Source organism: Bombina bombina, chromosome 2 (genome assembly GCF_027579735.1).
Source record: "Bombina bombina isolate aBomBom1 chromosome 2, aBomBom1.pri, whole genome shotgun sequence".
Taxonomy (NCBI): Eukaryota; Metazoa; Chordata; class Amphibia; order Anura; family Bombinatoridae; genus Bombina; species Bombina bombina.
Window position 1 is genome coordinate 1287631153 of NC_069500.1, and position 24901 is coordinate 1287656053.

At 36.6% G+C, this 24901-nt stretch overlaps 1 protein-coding gene across 1 annotated transcript in view; it reads right to left on the reverse strand.

Moving 5' to 3' along the window:
- LOC128647506 (uncharacterized) overlaps positions 1-24901 on the reverse strand; it is a 179869-nt gene that overhangs the window by 117768 nt on the left and 37200 nt on the right. The window contains exons 3-4 of the mRNA XM_053700290.1: positions 7029-7066; positions 4794-4856 (exon numbers count right to left, since the gene is read on the reverse strand). Of these exons, the coding sequence (XP_053556265.1) occupies positions 4794-4856; positions 7029-7066 (101 nt within the window). The remainder of the gene's footprint in view (positions 1-4793; positions 4857-7028; positions 7067-24901) is intronic.

A 24901-nucleotide genomic window follows, 5' to 3' on the forward strand; every position in this document is an offset into this window, starting at 1 on the left:
ACTACCATGCACCAAAGCAACATTGTTACAGACAGTGTCACTATTTGTAACGATCAGCGTTCTGGCTTCATATTGTAAGGTAGCATGATCAGTGCTTCCTTACCATATGGAAGCAGATGCCTCTTGCCCCTACTATTTGACATTGTACCTACAACCATTTGGTGCAAGGTATTTATACACAAACAGCCAAATACATAAAACGGATGAAGTCCAAACAATTACTTGACCGAATTGATTCATTCATTTGTTCATGCCATTTGGCGCCATAAAAGATGCAGGAAGGGGGGAAAATAGCCATATTATTTTGCTAACCAGCTCCTTCATTTTAAATTTTGTACAGAGTGCCTTACTATTCATGTGTTCATCATCATCATCATGTGTTCAATTCTGCCATAGTATTACTAATGATTGATATTAGGGCCAGCCAGCCAAGCACTAAATATTGGATTTTAGTCATACAGGCTTGTCCAATCAAGTATAGGGTAGTGGGAGACTAGGGGAAGTTCAGATTTTGTAATCACTTTGACCAGAGCTATTAGAACATATTGTTTGTGTGTCTTCTGTCCCTCTGTGAGCTAGTCATTGGGGCCGAATTATCAATGTCTATATGACAGACATAGCTGAATGCCGATAGCATACGCTGTCGGCATTTAACATTGCACAAGCAGTTCTAGTGAACTGCTTGTGCAATACCGCCCCCTGCAGATTCGCGGCCAATTGGCCACTAGCAGGGGGTGTCAATCAACCCGATCGTATCTGCTCATGTTGATTGCTGTCTGCCGCTCAGAGCAGACGGATCAGTTAAGGAGCAGCAGTCATAAGACCGCTGCTTCATAACTGCTGTTTCCTGGCGAGCCTGAAGGCTCGCATGGAAACAGGGGCATCAAGGGCCTTTTGACCCTTGATAAATCGGCCCCATTCACTTAAATTCAAGGTTCTTTTAATTGTTTGAATACTTTAATGAAAGATTTTTGTAAAAAAATTAGACAAAAACAGATGTATTTGCCTGTGCACATCTCCCTTCCTTTATTCGTCACAGACTGCAGCTTATGCCACTTGTACCTTTATTGATATCTCTGGATTGTATTTTAACAATTCATTTTATTGTTACAGTAATGATGTTGCTAACTCAAATTAATAGGAGTAGTAAATAAGATGCTTACCTAAGATAAGCTTTTTTTGGAAGTTAGAAATTGGTATATGTTTCAAGAAAATGTACCAGTGGTTTTTAAGCTTGCTGTTATCAGTGTGTGTATATACTATATATATATATTAGGGTGTTTCATTTTTCCAAAGATGTGATTTTCATATGACTTTGCTTACTCCCCGAGTCTCAGTGATGTAAAAGATATATATGCCAAATTTCAAGAAGATTGAATAATATTTAGGGGTTGCACACATTGATCACTTTTATCACAAACTAGTGAAATTTCTAACATTGAAGTAATTGACTAATGGTCTTCTCATGTATTTCTTTCATCTTTTGCAGGTAATTGAACTTTAAAATGGGAACCAAAAGAGAAATTTGGCTGCTAGAAAAGGAGCCTAGTGGTGAGTTTTTAGGAACTCGGCTACCTTCAAAGGAACAAGTACTTTTAGTTTTTATTTACCATCACAAGGAAATGAAAGAAACACTTTCGGATGCTGCTAAATCTACCAGTACTAAACTACAGGAAGTGTGGAGGAAAGCAAATATCCCTGTTAAGACGGAGGAGAATATCCGTGCTGGTATACAGAAGCTGTACAAAGAATACCAAAATCTAGGTAAAGAGAAATCGAGAAACACGGATCAAGCAAATGTGAAACAGCAGATTTGGAAAGGTGATCTCGTCGAGTTATTTGACATTTCCCGGCAAAATGTGATGGACATGAATAGCGTATCACAAGAAGATAAAGAATTTCTTAGGTCACAAAGAGAAGATAGTATGAGTTCGTCAATGAGTGGAGTAGACAAGGTTTTCGCCTCGAAAATAAGAACTAAGTGTACAAAAGAAGAAAAAAAAGATTCATATAAGAATAAACATTGCATTCAGTATCCCAGGGGCACTGCATCAAGCAAGGTGGATGGCAAAGGCAATATATGCACTTAAAATTGTCCTCTTCACTAAACAGTTGAATATTCCTCAATGACAATTGGAAGGAATGAAACGGGTTGCACATTTTGTCAGCCTCATATATGTTTCGCTTTTGGCTTGAGGCAATTGTAAGTCGATGGGCTCCAAATAATGATTTGGATATGCTACAGCTTCTGAGCACTTACCCAGATGCAGACGTCAAAAAATATGCTCTCACAGTTGCTAAGAGACACCTTTGATATCTGTCAGAAACAAACGTAGGATTGGCTTTTTAGGACGACTGTATTACTCAGGCTGTTAAGGAAAATATGATTAAAAATTTAGAAACCAAACCTGCAAAGAAAAAAAAAAGTGAAACTATTAGAGGGTAAAAACATGGTTTTTGAAGGAAAAGACCTGAGCCATTTCATTACTAATAAAACAAAGACTTCTTTGAATTGTTTGGGATCCACAACGTGACAGAATACTGCAGTGATTCTCTAAGAAGCCATGTGAACGCTCTTAAGGTTGTCAATGATACAGCAAAAAGAGGAATTGCTCTGATAAAAAAGTATAACGAATCGATCAGGGATGAACAACAAAAACAATTCTTGTTGAGGGTAGTCGAGCATCACAAAAAAGTCGTCACCAAGCGAACAAAACAAGGGATTGCATCGTTCAAAGTTGATTAATATAACACATGTTTTGCCTATCATATTACCTATTAATCTTAGTGTATAGTTTTAATAGTATTTTAAGTTTGTGATTTCTAGTTTTCCCAATAAAAGTAATGAACATTGAAAAATCATATTTTTTGCCTACTTTTACAAAACAGATCAAAGTGTGCAACCTCTAAATATTATCCAATCTTCTTGAAATTTAGCATATATATCTTTTACATCACTGAGACTCGGGGCTTAAGCAAAGTGCAAAAATTTGACAGTTTATTTTTTGCCTTAGAAAATGAAACACCCTAACATATATATTACAGATTCCTCTGACGAAGCGGTGACGTAACCGCGAAACGCGTAAGGCCACGCCCACCTTGCGTTTGTCTTTGTGGAACAGCGATCAGCTGTTGGTTAATTTTACGGACCATTTGTTTGCGAAAAATTGTGCCCCAAAAAACTTTTGCCGGAGTGGACGTGAGTAACACAAGGAACCCGGGGAAATACCTGATTTCTTTGAACAACAGCGATACCCGGCATTGAGGTTTACTGTCCTTACTCCTTGGACTAAGCACTTAGAGCAAGCGGTCCTGAGCGATATTCCAATCTACATGCTTAAACATACCTCACAAGTTTGAGGTTGACTCTTGTGAGTAGACACCCTACGGGGGAGCTGTTTTAACACACATTTGTATCATTGTTTGTTTGATTAAATTGATTTGCACTATGTAGGTGCCTTTGTGCGCTTTATTTCTCTTTTTGCTTAAAGATAGAAGCACACTCATTACACTCGTATTACAAGTTGTCAAGTATATTTTATGTTCACACACAACCTATTTATATTTAACTCTTTTAGAAAGCAGGCATTACATTTTACTGCTTGCTATTATGGATTCTAATATACCATAAAGGTAACAGTAAGGGAAAAAACTTAAACTATCTGAAAAGAAGTTTTGTGCATAATCAGCTTTGTACATTTATGTTATTTAACATGAATTATTTTAGTCCCCTAAGGAAAATGATGCATCTGTGCTATCCGACATGTGTACTGTAGCACACATCATACAACCAATCACTTGATAAATATCAACCAAGCACCACTGAAGTGCAATTTGCCAATGGTGTTAATGTTCAATACCACTTCCATTTTTGCACACTACATAAAATCCTATGGGGGGGATTTATTAAGCGGCAGATGCTGCTTTCTCCGCCCAATGTTTCTGGCTCACCGGAAACATAAGCTAAGAAGCAGCGGTCTTAAAAGGACATATATATGCTAAATCACTTGAAACTGATGTAGTAAAAATGTAAAAAGCTGACAGGAAAATATCACCTGAGCATCTCTATGTAAAAAAGGAAGATATTTTACCTCACAATTTCCTCAGTTCTGTGTAAAAAGTTATACTCAGCTGTTGCTCAGCTGCAGGTAAAATAAAAATAAAATGAAGAAATGAATAGCAGACAATCAGCATCATCAGTGCTGAAGTCATGAACTCTTTTACTGTGATCTCATGAGATTTCAATTGACTTCCTTAAGCTGAATAGGGAAATAAGATGAGAGTAAGTAAGCTCGCTCCTTCCGCTGTCCCGGGACTGACATAATAATTTGCTGCTTAGAAGTCCTTTACAATGGGATGTGGCTACTGAGAAACTTTTGAGATAAAATATCTTTCTTTTATACATAGAGATGTTTAGGTGATATTTTCTAGTCAGCTTTTTACAGCTATAATACATCACTTTCAAGTGTTTAAACATTTAGGTATTATGGCCCTTTAAAATCGCTGCTCCTTAACTTGTCCGCCACCTCTGAGGTGGCGTACAACAATCATCCCGATCAGATAAAATATGGATGATTGACACCCCCTGCAAGCGGGCGATTGGCCGTGAATGTGCAAGGGGCGGCATTGCACAAGCATTTCACAAGAAATGCTTGTGCAATGATTAATGCCAACAGTTTATGCTGTCGGCATTTAGCCACGTCGTACAGACATTATCTGCTACAGCGGATCATGTCCTTCCAACATTTAATAAATCTACCCCTTGATATTTAAAAAAATAGTACAACTCTCACCACATCTGGAAGGTTAGAAAGCTCTTCATCCATTTCTTTAATAGTTGGGTTTCCAAAAACATACTAATAAAAAAATAAAAAATAATGTTATGTGAAAAGAAGAACAAAATATTAGCATAATTTTAATATTATAAAATACATTGTTTAGTAAATATAAAATAAACTAATTATGCATTCATTTTTAAGGGTTGTAGAAATTGCCAACCCACCCTCACATTTCAATCAAGAGATATAAGAAATTAAAAATAAAATAAAATTGGAGAATAAAGTATTTGGTTTTCTTTGTATGCCAAAGGGGGAGTTGCTTACCCTGCTGGCATACTATATTTTCCTCACAAATAAAGTTTGAGCCTGAAGCAGCTCTATGGGTATATTGGTAGGATCATGAGACTGGCGAGTCAAATTCACTGCTGGTTTTTTTGTATTACCTAATGATTAATTGTGAGCTTCTGTGGAAAAGAGTACTGAGACGTACTGAGACTTTCTTAATTTAGATAGAGCATGAAATTTTAAGCAACTTTCTAATTTACTCCTATTATCAAATGTTCTTAATTCTCTTGGTATCTTTATTTGAAATGCAAGAACGTAAGTTTAGATGCCGGCCCATTTTTGGTGAACAACCTGGGTTGTTCTTGCTGATTGGTGGATATTTCATCCACCAATAAAAAAAAGTGCTGTCCAGAGTCCTGAACCAAAAAAAAGCTTAGATGCCTTCTTTTTCAAATAAAGATAGCAAGTGAACAAAGAAAAATGGATAATAGGAGTAAATTAGAGTTTTTTTTAAAGTTTCTTAAAATTGCATGCTGAATCACGGAAGAAAAAAAAATTGGGTTCAGTGTCCCTTTAACTGATCTATTCAACAATGTAGAATTTATCTTAAAGGGACATCAAAGTAAAAATTAACTTTGATTATTCAAATAGGGCATGTAATTTTAAACAACTTTCCTAGTTACTTCTAATATCAACTTAACTTTGTTCCCTTTGTATCCTTTGTTGAAGACCATGGCTATGTAGATTCAGGAGCATTTGATCTCTATTTCCCCACAAAAGCACTCAGAACTGGTGATAATGGATGCTTATCACTGAAATCCCAAATAGTTTACATGGAGTCTGTGTTTTGTAATTGGATAGAATGGTCTTTATGATAAATGTTAAACAATAAGAACATCATTTTTATATGGGCATCATGGGTATACTGAACTTATTTGATCAGTTATGATTTTTAAACTTTTGATATGTTAAAAGTGCTTTTTTAAATTCATTAAGAAAATCTAATTTTCAGTTTTTTTGAGTGAGATCAAGAAGAACATAAGTAGAAAGTGGACGCATTTATCTTCTAACACAGGATTTTAAAAGTCCTCAAACTGTAAAATGTGAAATCATTAATAAGTGACAAGGTTTTACAAATAGTCCACAGGGTCAATTTATTAATGTGCGAGCGGACATGATACGATGTAGCGTATCATTTTCACTGCACATCGATAAATGCCGGCAGCATATGCTTCTGGCATTTATCATTGCACCAGCAGTTCTTGTAAACTGCTGGTGCAATGCCGCCCCCTGCAGATTTGGGCATCAATCAACCCGATCGTATTCAATCGGGTTAATTTCTGTCCGCCGCATCAGAGCAGGTGGACAGGTTATGGAGCAGCGGTCTTTAGACCGCTGCTTCATAACTTCTGTTTCCGGCGAGCCTGAAGGCTCGCCAGAAACATGAGGCATCAAGCTCCATACGGAGCTTGATAAATTGACCCCCAAAAGCCCACTGTGAAAACCACATTTGCAAAATCACCCTCTCACTGTACAAACCATGTTTACAAAAGAACCACTTTCACTGCACAAACCGCTTTTGCAAAAACGCGCTCTCATTTTACAAACCATCTTTACAAAAACCCACTCTCATTGCACAAACCACATTTGCAAAAACGCCCTCTCATTGTACAAACCGTGTTTACAAAAACATCCTCTCACTGTACAGACTGTGTTTACACAAACCCACTGTCACTGTACAGACTGTGTTTACAAAAACTTAGTCTCACTGTACAGACTGTGTTTACAAAAACATTCTCACTGCACAGACTGTGTTTACACAAACCCACTGTCACTGTACAGACTGTGTTTACACAAACCCACTGTCACTGTACAGACTGTGTTTACAAAAACTTACTCTCACTGTACAGACTGTTTACAAAAACATTCTCACTGCACAGACTGTGTTTACACAAACCCACTAACTGTACCAAATGCGTTTACAAAAACTCTCACTGTACGGACTGTGTTTAAAAAAACAAAACAAAACGCTCACTGTACAGAATAGAGTTTCTCTTTTTTGCATTTCTATAACTGTAGGTAGATTGTGCTTTTAAACAAGACATTGGCAAATACTTAACAGCCAATCATAATGACGAAATTGCCAAAACAAACCCCATTGTATTTACAATTCAGAAAAGGGAGAAGAGAATGAAATAAAAAATATATATTAAAAGCGTGATTGCAAAATGCCATTTCTGGATGTTGCAGTCATGATTTCCATTTTCTCACATTTCCTGCAGATCTTGTTAGCTATACGGTATATCATATATCTGTCTATTAAATTCATATATATATGTAAATGTCTCTCCCGCCCACTACCTGAAATTTTAGAAATAACCCCATAGTTGCAATCCCTGCTGCTATATAGTGCTCAAACACATGCAGACTGCTGAACATACCTATGTATGCCCATCAACAATAAATTTGAAGAAACTTAAGACAATTTGAAAATACAAGTAAATTGAAAAGTTGTATAAAATCTCATGCTTTTGTCATTGATTATAATAGTTTTTGTCTTTGATATATAGTAGCACTAGCTTTTGTCATTGATTTATAGTAGTTTTTGTTGTTGATGTATAGTAGCTTTTCTTATTTATGTATATTATGTTTTGTCATTGATTATAGTAGTTTTTGTCATTGATGTATAGTAGCTTTTGTCATTGATGTACATTAGCTTTTTTGTTGATATATAGTAGCTTTTTTGTTGATGTATAGTAACTTTTGTCATTGATATATGATCGGGTTGATTGACACCCCCCTGCTGGTGGCCGATTGGCCGCGAGTCTGCAAGGGTGGTGTTCTACCAGCAGCTCTTGTGATCTGCTGGTGCAGTGCTGAATACGGAGATTCAGAAAGAAACTCTTTCCCTTTCCTAAAATGATTAGCATTAAGTTAATAATAATACATTACAATAGTGGTAATGATAATAATAATAAGCAATACATGAACATTGAATCCCAATTGTCATGTTTATATTTGTACAATAAACAGATGAGATACTCTAAGGTCACAGGACCTGATTATCTGTTTGTTCTGATTCTTTGCTGAATATGCTGTTAGAATTCCTATTATTTGTATAGGCAGAAATAATACAATGGTTGTATACATTTATTTTCTATTTATAACAGATTTATAAAATGAAAATTATTGATTATTTTCATGTGAAAAGGAAACAATATTACAAGTCAATATGTAACAGTTAACTTTTTTGATAAATAAAATGTGTATATTAAATATATCTTGCATAATATATTGGGGCCCATTTATCAAGCTCCGTATGGAGCTTGAAGGGCCGTGTTTCTGACGAGCCTTCAGACTCGCCAGCAACACCAGTTATGAAGCAGCGGTCTAAAGACCGCTGCTCGTATAACCTATCCGCCTGCTCTGAGGAGGCGGACAGAGATCACGTAAAATCAACCTGAGCGAATCTGCAGGGGGCGGCGTTGCACCAGCAGTTCACAAGGGCTACTGGTGCAATGCTGAATGCGGAGAGCGTATTGCTCTCCGCATTCAGCGATGTCTGTCAGACATGATCCACTGATCGGATCATGTCCGATAGACATTTCATAAATAGGCCCCATTATGATAAATTAAATATCAATTCACATATTGTTTTACTTGCTCCTAAGGGGCATATTTATTAAGCTCCATATGGAGGTTGATGCCCCGTGTTTCTGGCGAGCCTTCAGGCTCACCGGAAACAGAAGTTATGAAGCAGCAGTCTAAAGCTCTGAGGTGGCGGACAGAAATCAACCCGATCGAATACGATCGGGTTGATTGACACCTCCTGCTAGCGGCCGATTGGCCACAAATCTGCAGGGGGCAGCATTGCACCAGCAGTTTACAAGAACTGCTGGTGCAATGATAAATGCAGAGAGTGTATGCTGTCGGCATTTATCGATGTGCAGTGGACATAATCTGCAATATCGGCTCATGTCCGCTTGCGCAATCATAAATATGCCCCTAATGCTCTTCGCAGTATATTGTAAAGGTGTAAATGTTGTAATTTTGGGGCCTATTTATCAAAGGTCTTGCGGACCTGATCCGACAGTGCGGATCAGGTCCGCAAGACCTCGCTGAATGTGGAGAGCAATACGCTCTCCGTATTCAGCATTGCACCAGCAGCTCACAAGAGCTGCTGGTGCAACGCCGCCCCCTGCAGACTCGCGGCCAATGGGCCGCCAGCAGGGGGGGTGTCAATCAACCCAATCGTACTCGATCGGGTTGATTTCCGGGGATTCCTGTCCGCCTGCTCTGAGCTGCTTCATAACTGCTGTTTCTGGCGAGTCTTCAGACAGGGGCCCACAAGCTCCGTTCGGGGCTTGATAAATGGGCCCCTTTGTGTGCATAACTGGTTTTACAATGAGGAATAATCCTAAATATAATTTTATTCTTTAAAGTACAAAACTCATCTACACAAGCAACCTAATCTCGCTATTCTTTCTTTAACAAAATTCTCTTTAAGGATCATGGTACTCAAACATTTTTAGAATATGTATGAAAGGGTAGCGGTTAGACGTTATTTTGTAATGAAAACTGGTTCAATAACAAGTACATAATTGTGTAATACTAAGTCTCACTGTCACTGGTTCAAAGGGACATCTCCCAAAGAAAAAAATGTGTATTATTTTAGCACAAGAACACCCCTATTAACAATAAATGTATATGTAACCATATTAAACCCTTTCAGGTTTACACAATATACAAACAGTAAATCATTATGTTATACAAACAACAAATCATTATGAGTGTGATATAAACATGTTCTGTGTGCAGAAAATCACCAATGCAAAGGGCTTTTCATTGTGAACTATGTCATTTTTACAACAAGAGACAGACCATTTTCTTTGACAATTACGCAGACTTTGATTTAGGAGACATTTAATAAAATTACACCACACAAACAAAAATCTGAGAAACAGGTCCATACTACCATATTGATTGGATTAAAACTTTTAAATTAAAATTCAGTAAAACAATAGACTTTAGTCCATACTGAGGATTGTACCATGCTAGATAAAATGTATTAGGAGCTTAGAAAATAATCAAATTGATGATAATAGTATTATTATGTCAGCTAGATATATCCAGTAGAATCTTTCAAAACTACTTTTACTCTTTGTCAGGCTTAGTGTAGTTGTGGAGCTGATACTGTGTATCTATTATAGGGTTTGTGGTACAATCATTTCAATTGTATAGAAGTGGTTGTATATTGAAATACAAACACTTTGGCCAGATTACAAATTGAGCACAAAAATGTAAACAGAATGGAGCATGCACAACGCTGAAGCTCAGTCCAAACCACTTGTATTAATGTACTAGTATTACAAGTCCATGTTTAATATTTATTGTGCACGTGGTAGTGTAATGAGTGCTACACTATACATGTCACATAGTGCAGGTGCGTATGATAAAAGATTTCTATGGAGGCCCGCGCTAATGCCCCCATTTATTAAACCCTCACAAAGTAGAAGGAAACCATAGTGAACAGATAAAATTCATGTCAGATAACACTTGAGAAAAAAGCAAATGGAGCCAAAAAATTCTGCTTGAGGAGTTTTTGGTAAAGTTCTTTGCTGTACAACTTCCATGTTATTGAAAGCACAATAGCAAGTGATAACAGTTAACAATTAAAGTTTCAAAAGAGAAATTGGTATTTCAGATTTCACGCAAGTGTAACCGTTGACCAACAACATCGTGAGTACTACTGCTTCCCATTGAAAATATAGAACACTCCATATACAATAAGTATTTGGTATGTTAAAAATGCTTTGTGTAAATATCCAGTTGTGCATTATTGAGTGCATGTGACAGAACACAAAATAACACATCACGTGATTTCAGTTGCACTCCACTAGCAATCTAAGCCTTTGTTTAGCAGTCCTGTTATAAATGGTTCTTTGTTGCTAGTGTTAAATGCATTTTGGAGATGTGAATACCACTGAAGTCACAGATGAGCTTGATTATTTTATTTCTATTTCATTATTTTATATAAGAGGGGATGGAGATTTATTTTATTAAACTATTGTATTTAAGCTGAATAGTGTGCTGACCAATAGAGATTGGTCTGTTATACAGAGCTACATATCTTGTTGTCAAAAACATATATTCCATGTTCTGTGGTCTGAGTGATGGTAGTTTTCACTAGAATTGTTTTGTAAGTTAGGTGGCTGTTTATAGGCAATGAAAGATGATTCATTGGTGACTTATCCCCATCTAGTACAGGTCCCTTATTTTGCGTATAGACTACAAACTAATCAGAAATTCAGCACATTACTTTTTGGTGCTTCTCTTCTTAAATAAATAATCAACTCATCTCTATCCCTCCATTGCATAACGAATTACAGACTGCCAAGGGCTGCAGCAAATTATAAATTTTCACAGGTCTATATTAACAGAGCCTCTGTACAATGATATTTCAATATGAACTATCTTCTAGACATTATGCCTATTTGTACCAAAAATGTAGAACAAAATGTACTATCTACAATGCAAATTGCACCATGTCTAATTAGTTGATGCAATGGGGTAGATCTTATATATGCCAGGCATGATTTGCTGTATCGACGTCACTAAAATGCAGACAACATACGCTGTCTTCATTTATCATTACACAAACATTTCTTGTGAAATGCTTGTGCAATAGCGCCCCCTGCACATTCGTGGTCAATCGGCCGCTAGCAGGGGGTGACAATCATCCCGATCACTGTTTCTTTAAGGGACAGTCAAGTCCAAAAAAAACCTTTCATGATTCAAATAGGGTATGTCATTTTAAACAACTTTCCAATTTACTTTTATCATCAATTTGCTTTGTTCTCTTGGTATTCTTAGTTGAAAGCTAAACCTAGGAGGCTCTTATACTAATTTCTTAGACCTTGAAGGCCACCTCTAATCTAAATGCATTTTGAAAGTTTTTCACCACTAGAGGGCATTAGTTCATGTGTTTCATATAGATAACATTGAGCTCATGCACGTGAATTTACTGAGGAGTGAGCACTGATTGGTTAAAATGCAAGTCTGTCAAAAGAACTGAAATAAGGGGGCAGTCTGCAGAGGCTTAGATACAAGGTAATTACAGAGGTAAAACATGTATTAATATAACTGTGTTGGTTATGCAAAACTGGGGAATGGGTAATTAAGGGATTATCTATCTTTTAAAACAACAAAAATTCGGGTGTTGACTGTCCCTTTAACTCGGGCAGAGACAGCAACATCTGCTGCTTGTTAAATCTGGCCCAATGTATTGATGTAGTATAGTAGAAGATGCTTACTTGAGAATAATTTTTTGTCCAGTCTCGTTCTAAAAAATCATTATATGACATTGTATTACTCTATCAATTACACTACTGTTAACATTTCATATGACATCAACAAATTACACCCTAATCTTCCACTAAAACAACTAAAGACATCACACCCGAACTCACATTTTAAAATATGCTTCAGCTTTACCACTAAACATAAAAACAGTATTGCATATGCATATCATCATCGAACACTAAGGCTAGGAGCGTGTCTATAGTGATCCTGAGTGGTCCGCCGATTATTGACACCATCCTACAGCTAAATTACCTAGAACGAATACTCTATTAAAGCCTTGCATCATGAGGTATTATCCTATATTTCGGCTGTATTCTTGAAACTGGAACTCAGGATCAGACGTTATAGGCCCAAAGTGGTGGCTTACTACAGGGTACTTGGCTATAGCTGGACAGACATAACACCTTACTTTGGACTTCTATATTTATCATAATAATACAGTAGCCACCAAGTTACTACATCATATAGAGTCACTTTCAAAGATGACCAGGGGAGACTTTACTGCGATGACTTGATGTGCACTACGCAAAATGTGAAAAGCTCATACAGAACCCTAATTGACAAAGCTCCACTAGATTACATGATGCAACTGGCTGTCGATGATCAGATGTCCATGGTGCACTTTTCTGGGCCTCAGGATATGAGGCACCCGGTCTGCAATGATGCAGTCACAGATATGTTTATAAATGAGTAACAAGGAGAAGAAAACACCAGCAAAAGAAGCCCTTTGACTCATCACAAGCATTTCTGCATACCATATTATTCCCAACTTCTACAATAGCCTCTCCTAATAACATTCTTAGCTTTAACAAAAGGCTTCAAGATCAGAATAATAAAGTCTCCTTGGGGGACTTCCAGGCAGCGGCCATGATAGGTCACAATATTGAGTGCTGCTCCAGCTTTCCGGACTTATCTTCATAATACCACCTGTTCAGGTTGTCATCTAAGCCTGAGATATATATAATTTAACACACGTGGGATATCGACCATATTTCTATGGAGGTGCTCTGCAAAGGGAGCGACACTCCGGAGCCCCAGACACCGCTTCTTTTTCCAGAGAGCTATGACAACAGCTTAGGGGACACCTGTGAGGCCCAAAGTGAGACAAGTGGGCCTTTACGCTTCCCCACTACTAGCAACAAGATGGAAGGAGAGCCCATGACTCACACTGAGAATTCTTGTGAGCCAGCAGCTGAACCAGAGACCTGCATCAAGATGGGGAGATCAGGGGAGACAACACTTATTGGGGCGCAGACGCAGAGACCGCAGAATCCCACTCCACTGCACAAACCCGAGCTCACTCCAGTTAGCATCACAGTGCTAGTATCCTCCATCTCCCACTCGTATACAGCAAAAGCCTATTTTCTCTTACCCTGCGATGCCTACCTTGTGCAATGGCCTTTATACAGCCTTGAGGGCCCCCTGCTTGCTGATGGCTGTGAGATCTGGAGTCAGGTAGAGATCTGGACTATAAACAACCTGATTTGGGCCCATCAGCAACTACCAAGTCTGTCAGACCATCCGGAAAGCCCTACAATGATACCCATAATGGTTGAACTGCTTGCACACTCATAAAAGGTTTGATGTACAATTGTGGCTATGCAATACACTGCCCTTAACCTGTTATTACATAGTGCATTATGGACATCAGAGACGCTACTGTGCTTCTCTATGGACATCTCTTGTACGTAGCTGACGGGGAAACCTGACCTAAATACAACTATGCATCCCTAGATAAGCGTTTCTCATATTTTATGTTAGAGACCTTTCACTACTATTTAGAGTGCTCCCTCCTTTTTATTTGTATTGTTTTGGTGTCATTGCGTACACACATTAACCTGGATAACCTATTAATTACCCAGACCTATGAGAGCCTAAACCTTGATAACTATTTAGGTCTCCTATAAATGCATGTACATAAGTGGGATTTGTGCAATTACTGCATTTAATATAGCCATTAATATCTTTATTCACCTCCTATATGTTGCTGTTCCTTTTTCCTCACCTCTTTACACTAGCATGTTGTAAAGTCTGCTTAGTGACAAAAAGAATTCTACTGGTACAAACATAGAAAATGGCTGAACTGCTGTCAAAGTATATAGATCGGATACCCTTTGCTCTTATATTTGTACCCTACAAATATCTTATTACACTACTCCTTAAATATATCCTCTGGCAGCCCCCAGTATATCCTAATAATCTGTATCTGTTACATATGGCAAGTGTTTGTCATTAGCCAGCTCTTTTTAAAGCTACAGGCAACATATCATTCTCCCAACATACGGTATTCCACGATATTTGTACCTTCTATTTTGGCTATGACAGTATTTGTTCATCCCTAAGCTAGATGTACTCATATCAAAGCTTCAGCACAGCTTAATGGTTTAAGCAGATGTTAAAGAGTGCCACATTTATTCGTAACCACAATTCCTCCCTTGAGTTACCCCTGTTCAAGTGGGTCCACATGTGGCCCGTCAAAGCCTGAAGGAATATACATACTTTAAAATGAGGTTCCATTTTTTTTTCCTGCTCAGTAATATGCTGATGGTACAGTCTCTCATTATATCACTTGTGTTAAATAATCTTTTAATTCTTCTTACTGTGATGTAACAGCATATCAATTGTAAATGTACCCTTCCCTTGTATCTACTGAACACTTTTGCTTCTTTTTGTTGACAGATTCTATCAAATAAAAAAAGAGGTTCACAATCTGGGACCCAAGAGCGGTCCCCTCCTATTTTAGATAGCCCCCTTAGTGTTGCATCCTACGTAATGAAAAGGCCCAAGAGTGGTCTCATTTATCATTAGGGAGGTACACAGTCTAGTAGGTGAAAATTGTTTACACTATATCTTTTTTGTCGCAGAAACGAGAGTTCTTTAATCTTTCTTCTATATGTTCATTGTAAAATTTTGTTTTGTTTTCATATTGATGACAACTGTTTGTATGCCTACAATTGAATCTCAATAAAAATTATATAATAAAAAAAAAAAAAAAAAAAAAAAGTCTCCTCTACCTCAATACAGAAAGACATACACCAATTTTGTCCAGCAGAAATCGGTTAGAAGATAATAAACTTGGAGGTTACACATCCAGAGTTCTGGACTGCCGCTGACAGGAATTGTGAGCTCCTTCTTCCATAATAACATCTAATTTTACCTATAGAATGTTTATCTTACTACTCAGTAGAATATTATTTCCTCTATTTATCCACTAGATGGCTACATCATAGCAGAGAATATAATCATAAAACTTCTGTAAATGACAGAAACAAATATGTTTTCTCCATCCATAACCTCCAGAAAATATTTTACACTGGGCACTACCCATAAGGCTTTATTTAGCAGGTGTTTATATTCCAGAATAATGAGAGGTGGTTCAGCTCTAGCCCTTATTTTGTTATTTTTCATGCAATATTAATCATATAGTTCTATAGCTTGTTTATATGTTCGAATCTTAATTATTAAAAAGTCATTATTAGGACTTTAAATACTCCCTATACTTTGCTATATAATATATTAAAGACCCAATAGTGGTCAGGACTTTATGTTAATAGGGACAAAATGAGGTTAATTAATTTATTTGTATTATTTTGCTATTCATCTCTGGGCACCGTATGTAATTCTGTTTCAGTATATATTTTTATGCCTGTAGTTTTTAAGATTGTCTTTAAAGGGACACTGAACCCAATTTTTTTCTTTCATGATTCAGATAGAGCATGCAATTTTAAGCAACTTTCTAATTTACTTCTATTATCAATTTTAATTCGTTCTCTTGCTATCTTTATTTGAAACAGAAGGCATCTCAGCTAAGGAGCCAGCAAATGTTTGCTTCAGGACCATGGACAGCACTTGTTTATTGGTGCTGACCAATCAGCAAGGACAACCCAGGTTGTTCACCAAAAATGGGCCGGCATCTGAACTTACATTCTTGCTTTTCAAATAAACATACCAAGATAATAAAGAAAATTTGATAATAGGAGTAAATTAGAAAGTTGCTTAAAAATGCATGCTCTATGTGAATCACGAAAGAAATGTTTGAGTACAGTGTCCCTTTAATAAAAAACACCCCCCCCCCCACAACAGCACTAAGGCTAAAGAAAATGCTGGCCCTTATAAACTGTTCTTAGTAATTTGTACTGTAATTTGGCACCGCAGAACTATCATTGCAACTACTGTGATACTCTATTCTTAAAGGGATAGTCTAGTCAAAATTAAACATTCATGATTCAGATAGGGCATTCAATTTTAAAGAACTTTCCAATTTACTTTTCTCATCAATTGTTTTGCGCTCTTGGGGGCCGATTTATCAAGTCCGCCGGACATTGATCAATTCCGACAGCATACCCTTTCGGCATTTATCATTGCACAAGCAGTTCTGGTGAACTGCTTGTGCAATGCCGCCCCCTGCAGATTTGCGGCCGCTAGCAGGAGGTGTCAATCAACCCGATCGTATTTAAACGGGCGGATTGCTGTCTGCCGCCTCAGAGATGGCGGACGAGTTAAGGAGCAGCGGTCTTAAGACCGTTGCTTCTTAACTCCTGCTTCGGGTGAGCCTAAAGGCTCATGCGGAAACAGGAGTATACGGCCCCATTTAAGCCGTGATAATATAGATAACATTGTGCTCACTCCTGTGGAGTTATTTAGGAGTCAGCACTGATTGGCTAAAATGCATGTCTGTCAAAAGAACTGAAATAAAGGGCAGTCTGCTGAGGCTTAGAAACAAGGTAATCACAGAGGTAAAAAGTGTATTAATATAACTGTTTAGGTTATGCAAAACTGGGGAATGAGTAATAAAGGGATTATCTATACAGTATTTTAAACAACCAAAAATTCTGTTGTAGACTGTCCCTTTAAGTAATAATCAGTAATAATATGATTTCAATATATTTCAGCTAATGACGGAACTAAATCCAACTGAACAGAGATTGACATTGCACAGATATGTTATAAACATTAGAATCTCTTTAAACAATTTAGATCGCAATTAGGGTGATAACTGATAAAATCACTTTTTATCAGGTAAAGATTAATAAAGCCTGTATCTTTTTTTTGTTTTGTTTTTATTTCAAGCATCTACTTGATAGCAGCAAAGAAAAATAGACAAATCTGAAAATAAAATGTGATTAGCATTAGCAATTAAAAGCTTTAAAAAGCTATCATATACAAGTAAAAGAATCTAACGTTGGTCTGCAAGAAGCTTTTATAAATTGTTGAGCTAAAGATTATTATGCTTTATTGCCCATATGATTTGTGTTTCCAAGCGAGATTTGTACCCAAATGATTCTCCCAGGAGATTATGTAGTAACTAAAAAAAATACCTTCTGTGTACTAATATGAGTTATATCAGAGGTGTCCTGTCCTAACCCTTCTAAAAAGAGGACACAGAGTTTCTTTTCTTTCTTTTTTTGTTTGGATAGAAGGATTAGTGATCAAATTTTATAAACAGAAATAAGAGGTTTAAATGAAAAGTTATAGACAATTAGAACGTTAGACAATCTAATTCTGAAAATCACCACAAGACCTGAAAGAAAATAGCGTGATGATTCAGTAACATATAAATCCCTACATGATAAACTAGGTTTTATTACCTCTTGCCAAAGGAAGAAATCATTTTATTCTTTTCATTGCTGTGTTATTCAGATCTAACTTTTAGGAAGTAACATTCACCTAGATTACAAGTTTTGCACTAAACAGGGTGCGAAAATAACGCCAACAAAATTTGCATTATTGCACTTTCCATAGCGCTGTCATTACGAGTTACTGAAAAGCCTCCTTGTGCTGTGCGTTAAGCTCCATACTGCACAAAAACCAAGGGCTGAGTTTACGTGCTCGTGCACGCTTTCCCCCATAGACATCAATAGGGAGAGAGACTTAGAAAATAAACTAACACCTGCAATAGCAGAATGGCGATCTTCATAACGCAAACCCATTGATGTCTATATGGGAAAGAAAGTTATGTTTAAACCTAACACCCTAACATAACCCCCTATTCTAAATACCCCTAGTCCACCACCCCCGACATCGCAGAAACTAGTAAAAGTTATTAACCCTTAAACCACCACTCCCTGACATCCCCGACACTAAATAGAATTATTAACCCCTAATCCGCTGCCCCCGACACCACAATAAAGTGATTAACCCCTAATCCGCTGCTTTCCTGACATCGCCGACACTAAATAAAGTGATTAACCTCTAATCCGTCGCTCCCCGAAACTAAATAAAGTGATCAACCTCTAATCCACCGCTCCCCGACATCGCGACACTAAATTAACCTATTAACCCCTAAACTGCCGGCCCCCCACATTGTAACTAATAAATTAAACCTATTAACCCCTAAACCGCCCCCCACATTGCAAAACACTAAATTAAACTTTGAACCCCTAAACCTAACACCCCCCTTAACTTTAAATTAAAAGTTGCAAAATAACTCTTTAAATAAATAAAAACTTACCTGTGAAATAAAAAAAACTAACATTAAACTATAAATTAACCTAACATAACTATTCTAATAAAATAAACTATAAATTAAAAAAATCTAAATTACAAATTTTAAAAAAACCTAATACTACGAAATAATTAAAAATCTAAGATTACAAAAAATAATAAACACTAAAATTATGAAAAATAAAAAACTGATTACAAAAATAAACAAAATTATCAAAAATAAAAACAATTACACCTAATCTAATAGCCCTATAAAAATAACCCCCCCCCCAACCTACAATAAACTACCAATAACCCTTAAAAGGGCCTTTTGTAGGGCATTGCCCTAAGTTAAACAGCTCTTTTACCTAGAAAAAAAAATACAAAGTCCCCACAACAGTAAAACCAACCACCCCCCCAAAATAAAAAAAAAACTAAGTGTAAATAAATACTAAGCTACCCATTGCCCCTAAAAGGGCATTCATCTTTTACACTGTCCTTAAAAGGACATTCAGCTCTTCTACATTGCCCTTAAAGGACATTCAGCTCTTTTACACTTCCCAAAAATCAGCCAATAGGATGAGAGCTTCTGAAATCCTATTGGCTGTTCAAATCAGCCAATAGGATGAGAGCTTCTGAAATCCTATTGGTTGTTCAAATCAGCCAATAGGATTTCAGTAGCTCTCATCCTATTCGCTATTGGTAGTTTATTGTAGGTTAGGGGGTGTTTTTATTTGGGGGGGGGGGCTTTTTATTTTTATAGGGCTATTTTTGATAATATAATTATTATTATTAATATTATTATAAATATATTTATTTTTGATAAGTTTGTTTAATATTTTTTGTAATCTTAGATTTTTTAATTTTTTCATAGTAATAGGTTTTTCAAATTTGTAATTTAGGTTTTTAATTTTTTTCATAGTGTTAGGTTTTTTTAATAATTCAAATTAGATTTTTTAATTGGTAGTTTTTTTTTATTTTAAGAGAATAGTTATGTTAGGTTCATTTATAGTTTAAACTTAGTTTTTTTTTATTTCACAGTTATGTTTTTATTTATTTAAAGATAGTTATATTGTAATTTTAATTTAAAGTTAGGGGGTGTTAGTTTTAGGGGTTAATAGTTTAATTTAGTGTTTTGCAATGTGGGGGGCCGGCGGTTTAGGGGTTAATAGGTTTCATTTAGTAGTTACGATGTGGGTGGCTGAAGGTTTAGGGGTTAATACTTTATTATAATGTTGGCGATGTGGGGGGGCAGCGGTTTAGGGGTTAATAGGTTTATTTAATATTCGCGATTTGGGTGGGAGGCAGGTTAGGAGTTAATAGGTTTAATATAATGTTTGTGATGCGAGAGGGCGGTGGTTTAGGGGTTAATAGGTAGTTTATGGGTGTTAGTGTACTTTGTAACATTTTAGTTATGAGTTTTGTGAAATATTTTTGTTTTGCAAAATCCCTAACTACTGCTCTCAGATGGTGGAATTGATCGTGTTGGTATAGGCTTTAACGCAAGCATTTTAGCCGGACCTGTAATATGGCCCTATGGAAAATCTCGCACTCAAACGTAATTTTTTTGAGTGCGGAATTGACGTTGCGTTACAGGCTAAAATGCTTGCGGTACTGCTATACCGCCACGACTCGTAATATGCGTTATTGGCCATTCCAGCGCAATGGCCAATTTTTCAGAGGTAATAGCCGTACTACAACACTTGTAATCTGGCCGTTATTAGGTAGTAAAACCCAGCCAGCCATCATCTGGGTAAAAACAGCAACAGAAGATTAAAGACATCTTAGTTTGCATATAGTACTCATAAAAATGCCATCAGAGAATTAGGGGACTATTACCTAATGGTCTCTAGGCTGGTAAAATTTATTTAAATTCTCGTCAGTCCTTCTATTTCCCTGGTGGAATTCTACAAAGTCACTTTTTAACCTGAAAACAGGGTGTCTCGCTAAGGGGGCTGATACTGTATTTTCGTTTGGGTAGGAGATGCAGACATTAGAAATGTGCACAATGAAAATCATAATTTAAAAATCACACAAAACAAATAATTTATCCATTCGCACAAAAATACACAGGAAAAAAAACCCAGTATTGTTAAGGTGCATCAAAAATCGTAACAAAATTGTCCACTAAAAATCGTAAAAGTAAAATTTGTATGTAAATTACACAGGAATAAATTAATACTTAAAGGGACACTGAACCCAAAATTTTTCTTTCGTGATTCAGATAGAGCAGGCAATTTTAAGCAACTTTCTAATTTACTCCTATTATCAATTTTTCTTCGTTCTCTTGCTATCTTTATTTAAAAAAGAAGGCATCTAAGCTTTTTTATGAGTTCATTACTCTGGACAGCATTTTTTTATTGGTGGATGAATTTATCCACCAATCAGTAAGAACAACCCAGGTTGTTCACCAAAAATTGGCCGGCATCTAAACTTACATTCTTGCATTTCAAATAAAGATACCAAGAGAATGAAGAACATTTGATAATAGGAGTAAATTAGAAAGTTGCTTAAAATGTCATGCTCTATCTGAATCACGAAAGAAAAAATTTGGGTTCAGTGTCCCTTTAATACCCTAATAGAAAACATATAGATATGAAAATATAGGCACATATCGGTGTAACCATTCGCGGTATCCCATTCCAGTGAGCTCTATTCATTTCCATATGGGGTCGGCGTGAAAAAACATGTCTGATCTGGCGAGATTTAGATAATCGCTCCCCCCCCCGGTCCTGTGGTCACTGTGCACTGACTGTGCAGCTAAAAACTAACAATCGGATGATCCATCCAGCCGCCGCAGTCGCTGTTTTATAAGCAGTACTAGTAGTTGAACTTTGTGCACTGCAGGGTTTGAAGCCATCCGGCCGGGTCACGTTGCTCTTGCGACTGACTGACTTCACTTACTGCCCGCACCCTCCTTGACTGAGAGAGTAGATTGAGGTCATAGCGCAGTAATCCCATTTTTCTTCTCTCTCCACTTTCCATCCTCTTTCTTCCCCTGACCCCTTCACACAGTTATTAGCAGTAAAACGAAGCAAAAATCAGAGTGGAAAGTTATTCTTCCTTCAAAAGCTTATGTGGTACATAATATATACACACAGTGAGTGTCAGTGTAATAATATTGGTATATTCAACAACAAAAAATAATGCAATGAACATGTACTGACTGTATAATTATAATTTATTACCTTTTTTATTATATTGCACAACATCCTCTAGACATCCATGTATGGTCTGATATCTGTTTAATCTGACATACAGGTATACCTCACTTTACAGCGCTTCATTTTACAGCGATTCGCTAATACAGCGCTTTGTGGAGCTGAAGTTGAACCTCCAAGGATTTTGAAACAGTGCTGTAATCATCGTGAGATTGCGAGAAAAGTGAATGGCACCATTTTGTTATGCTTAGTTCACTCTGTTAACAGCATTGAAGTGCAATCTGTGTCTCAGTGCTATAGTCTGGCAAATTTTACTACAGTAATTGTCACTATTTTACTGGTACAGTATTTATTGAATACTTGCCGTGCTAGTGTTAAACTAAACGTAGCACTATTGCACCCCTAATATATGTTAGTTCAAACATGTTTTCAAGATTTTAAACATTGAAAACAAAGCTAAAACTGCATTGTTTCACTTTAAGGCGGTTTTCACTTTACAGCGGGGCTCCGGTCCCTAACCCGCTGTATGAGCGGGGTATACCTGTATGTGTATGTGTATGTATATATATATATATATATATATATATATATATATATATATATATAAAGAAAGCAATAGGTCCAGCACAAGTAACAGTTCAGAGTTGGTTAGCAAAGTGCACGGTAGCCAGAGGGTCCTGCTCACCTCTCATATATAAGTCCAAAAGGAAAAAAAGTGAAAAAAGTGAATGGCTCCAGCACTGTTTCTTTAAAAGTGAAAAAACCTTCATTAAGGTGACAAAATGAACAGACAGCAACGTTTCGGGTAACGCAGACCCTTAATCATGCTATGGATTGCTCTGCAGCACAGCTTTAAATAGGCCAGATGGCTTAATTACAAACATATTAACTCCATATTGGCTAAACTTTTTTTGACCATTGATAGGAATTACTACTGCCATCTATTGGGCCAATTCATGAATTACACATGTAGAAAAACAGAATTTTTTTTAAGTCTAAACAAAAATGTTAAATACATAGGTAAAGTTAAACACATGAGCAGTGATGCAAAGTTTAATCATGACATCCAAAATTAAAAATGCATATATATATGAAGAAAGATAAGATTTATAAAAACAAATGGAGATCATAATCTCTATTCAGACCTACTGGATGTAGAGTTTTTAGTTGTTGAATCCACCATACCTCTCTCTTTTTGAGTTCAAGTTCCCTATCCCTCCTCTCCTAAGTTTAGGGATATGATCTATTATTTGGTACCTGAGTTGGCTGACAGTGTGTCCCATTTCAAGAAAATGGGAAGAAACTGGAAGGGTTTTATCTTGGCATCTAATTGAAGATTTATGCCCACTAATCCTATCTCTAATGGGGCGTGTAGTTTCCCCTACATAGCCCCTCCCACACGGGCATTTTAATAGGTAGACTACAAAGTCTGTGTCACACGTATAGTACCCATTAATTCCCCGAATTTTTCGGTCATTGGTTTGTGCTATGTGTTTACCTTTTATCATAGCATTACATTGTGCACAATGAAGACAGGGGTATGAGCCCTTTTTGGGGGTAGTAAGATAGGTAATCCTACTGGTGTTTGTACTGCCAATGTCAGCCTTAACTAAGGTATCCCTAATATTTTTGACTCGTCTGTATGAGTTTATAGGGGGAGCTTGAAATTGACATTTTGTCCTACAAGTCATGTAAATGAATTTACTGTTGAAAAAGATTTATATAGATTTTTTCGCACTTTAAAATTAAAGGCACACTTTGGCAATGAAAATGATGGTATGGTTTGTGATACATCTATTGATAGTGATAATGCCATGTTTAATCTAAAGTCTTTAAAACTTAAGAATAAGTCTACCTTTGTCCCCAGTTCAACTAACCCAGGTGTTGAAACATTTATTAAGTTTGTTCAAAATGATGTGAAGAATTTACTATCACAGAAAAAGTTTAAACAAAAAGGTAATATTTCTTATGGAGAAAGGCAGGCATTAAAAAATCTTGCAAAAAAAATAAAAACATCACCATTAATAATGCAGATAAGGGTGGGGCGGTTGTTTTATTAGATACTGAGTTTTATGTTCAAGAAATTTTAGGTCAGTTATCTGATGGTGGCATCTACCAGATTTTAGAGGGAGACCCTTTATTGGATGTTAAGAAGGAAATTAAAACAACAGTAGACACAGCTCTAAAAAATAATATAATTTCAAAAGATCTTGCAAAATTCCTCATAAAAACTGATCCTATTACTCCTGAGTTCTATACACTACCTAAACTTCATAAAAATTACAATGGCCCCCCTGGCAGACCTATCGTCGCCAGTACAGATTCTGTATTTTCACATATCGCTATTTTTATAGATAAGATTCTCAATCCTATTGCATCCAAACAAACCTCTTTTCTTAAAGATACAGGTGATTTGTTGAAAAAACGTTCTAATATTTCGGATGTGGATAATGATATCCTTTTCTCATTAGATGTTGTGAGCCTTTACACATGTATCCCCCATGAAGCAGGCATTCAGGCTACCCTTGAATCTATTAAACAAGAAACTAACTTCTCTTTGCAACAAAGTAATTTTATTGAGGATTTACTCAATATATTGTTATATCTCAATTATTTTCTTTTTCAGGACACATTTTATTTACAAAAACGTGGAACCGCGATGGGTTCGAATATGGCCCCTTCATACGCCAACATCTTTGTTAGCCAATTTGAGTAGAAAAATGTTTATACCAATCAAGACTTTAAAACTAAATGTAGGCTATGGCTTCGCTATATAGATGATATCTTTGGCGTATGGAGGGGCCCTATTTCATCCTTAATAGACTTTGTTGATGAGCTTAATAAGTGCACTGATAGTTTGAGATTTACTTTAAATTTTTCTGTCACCTCTAT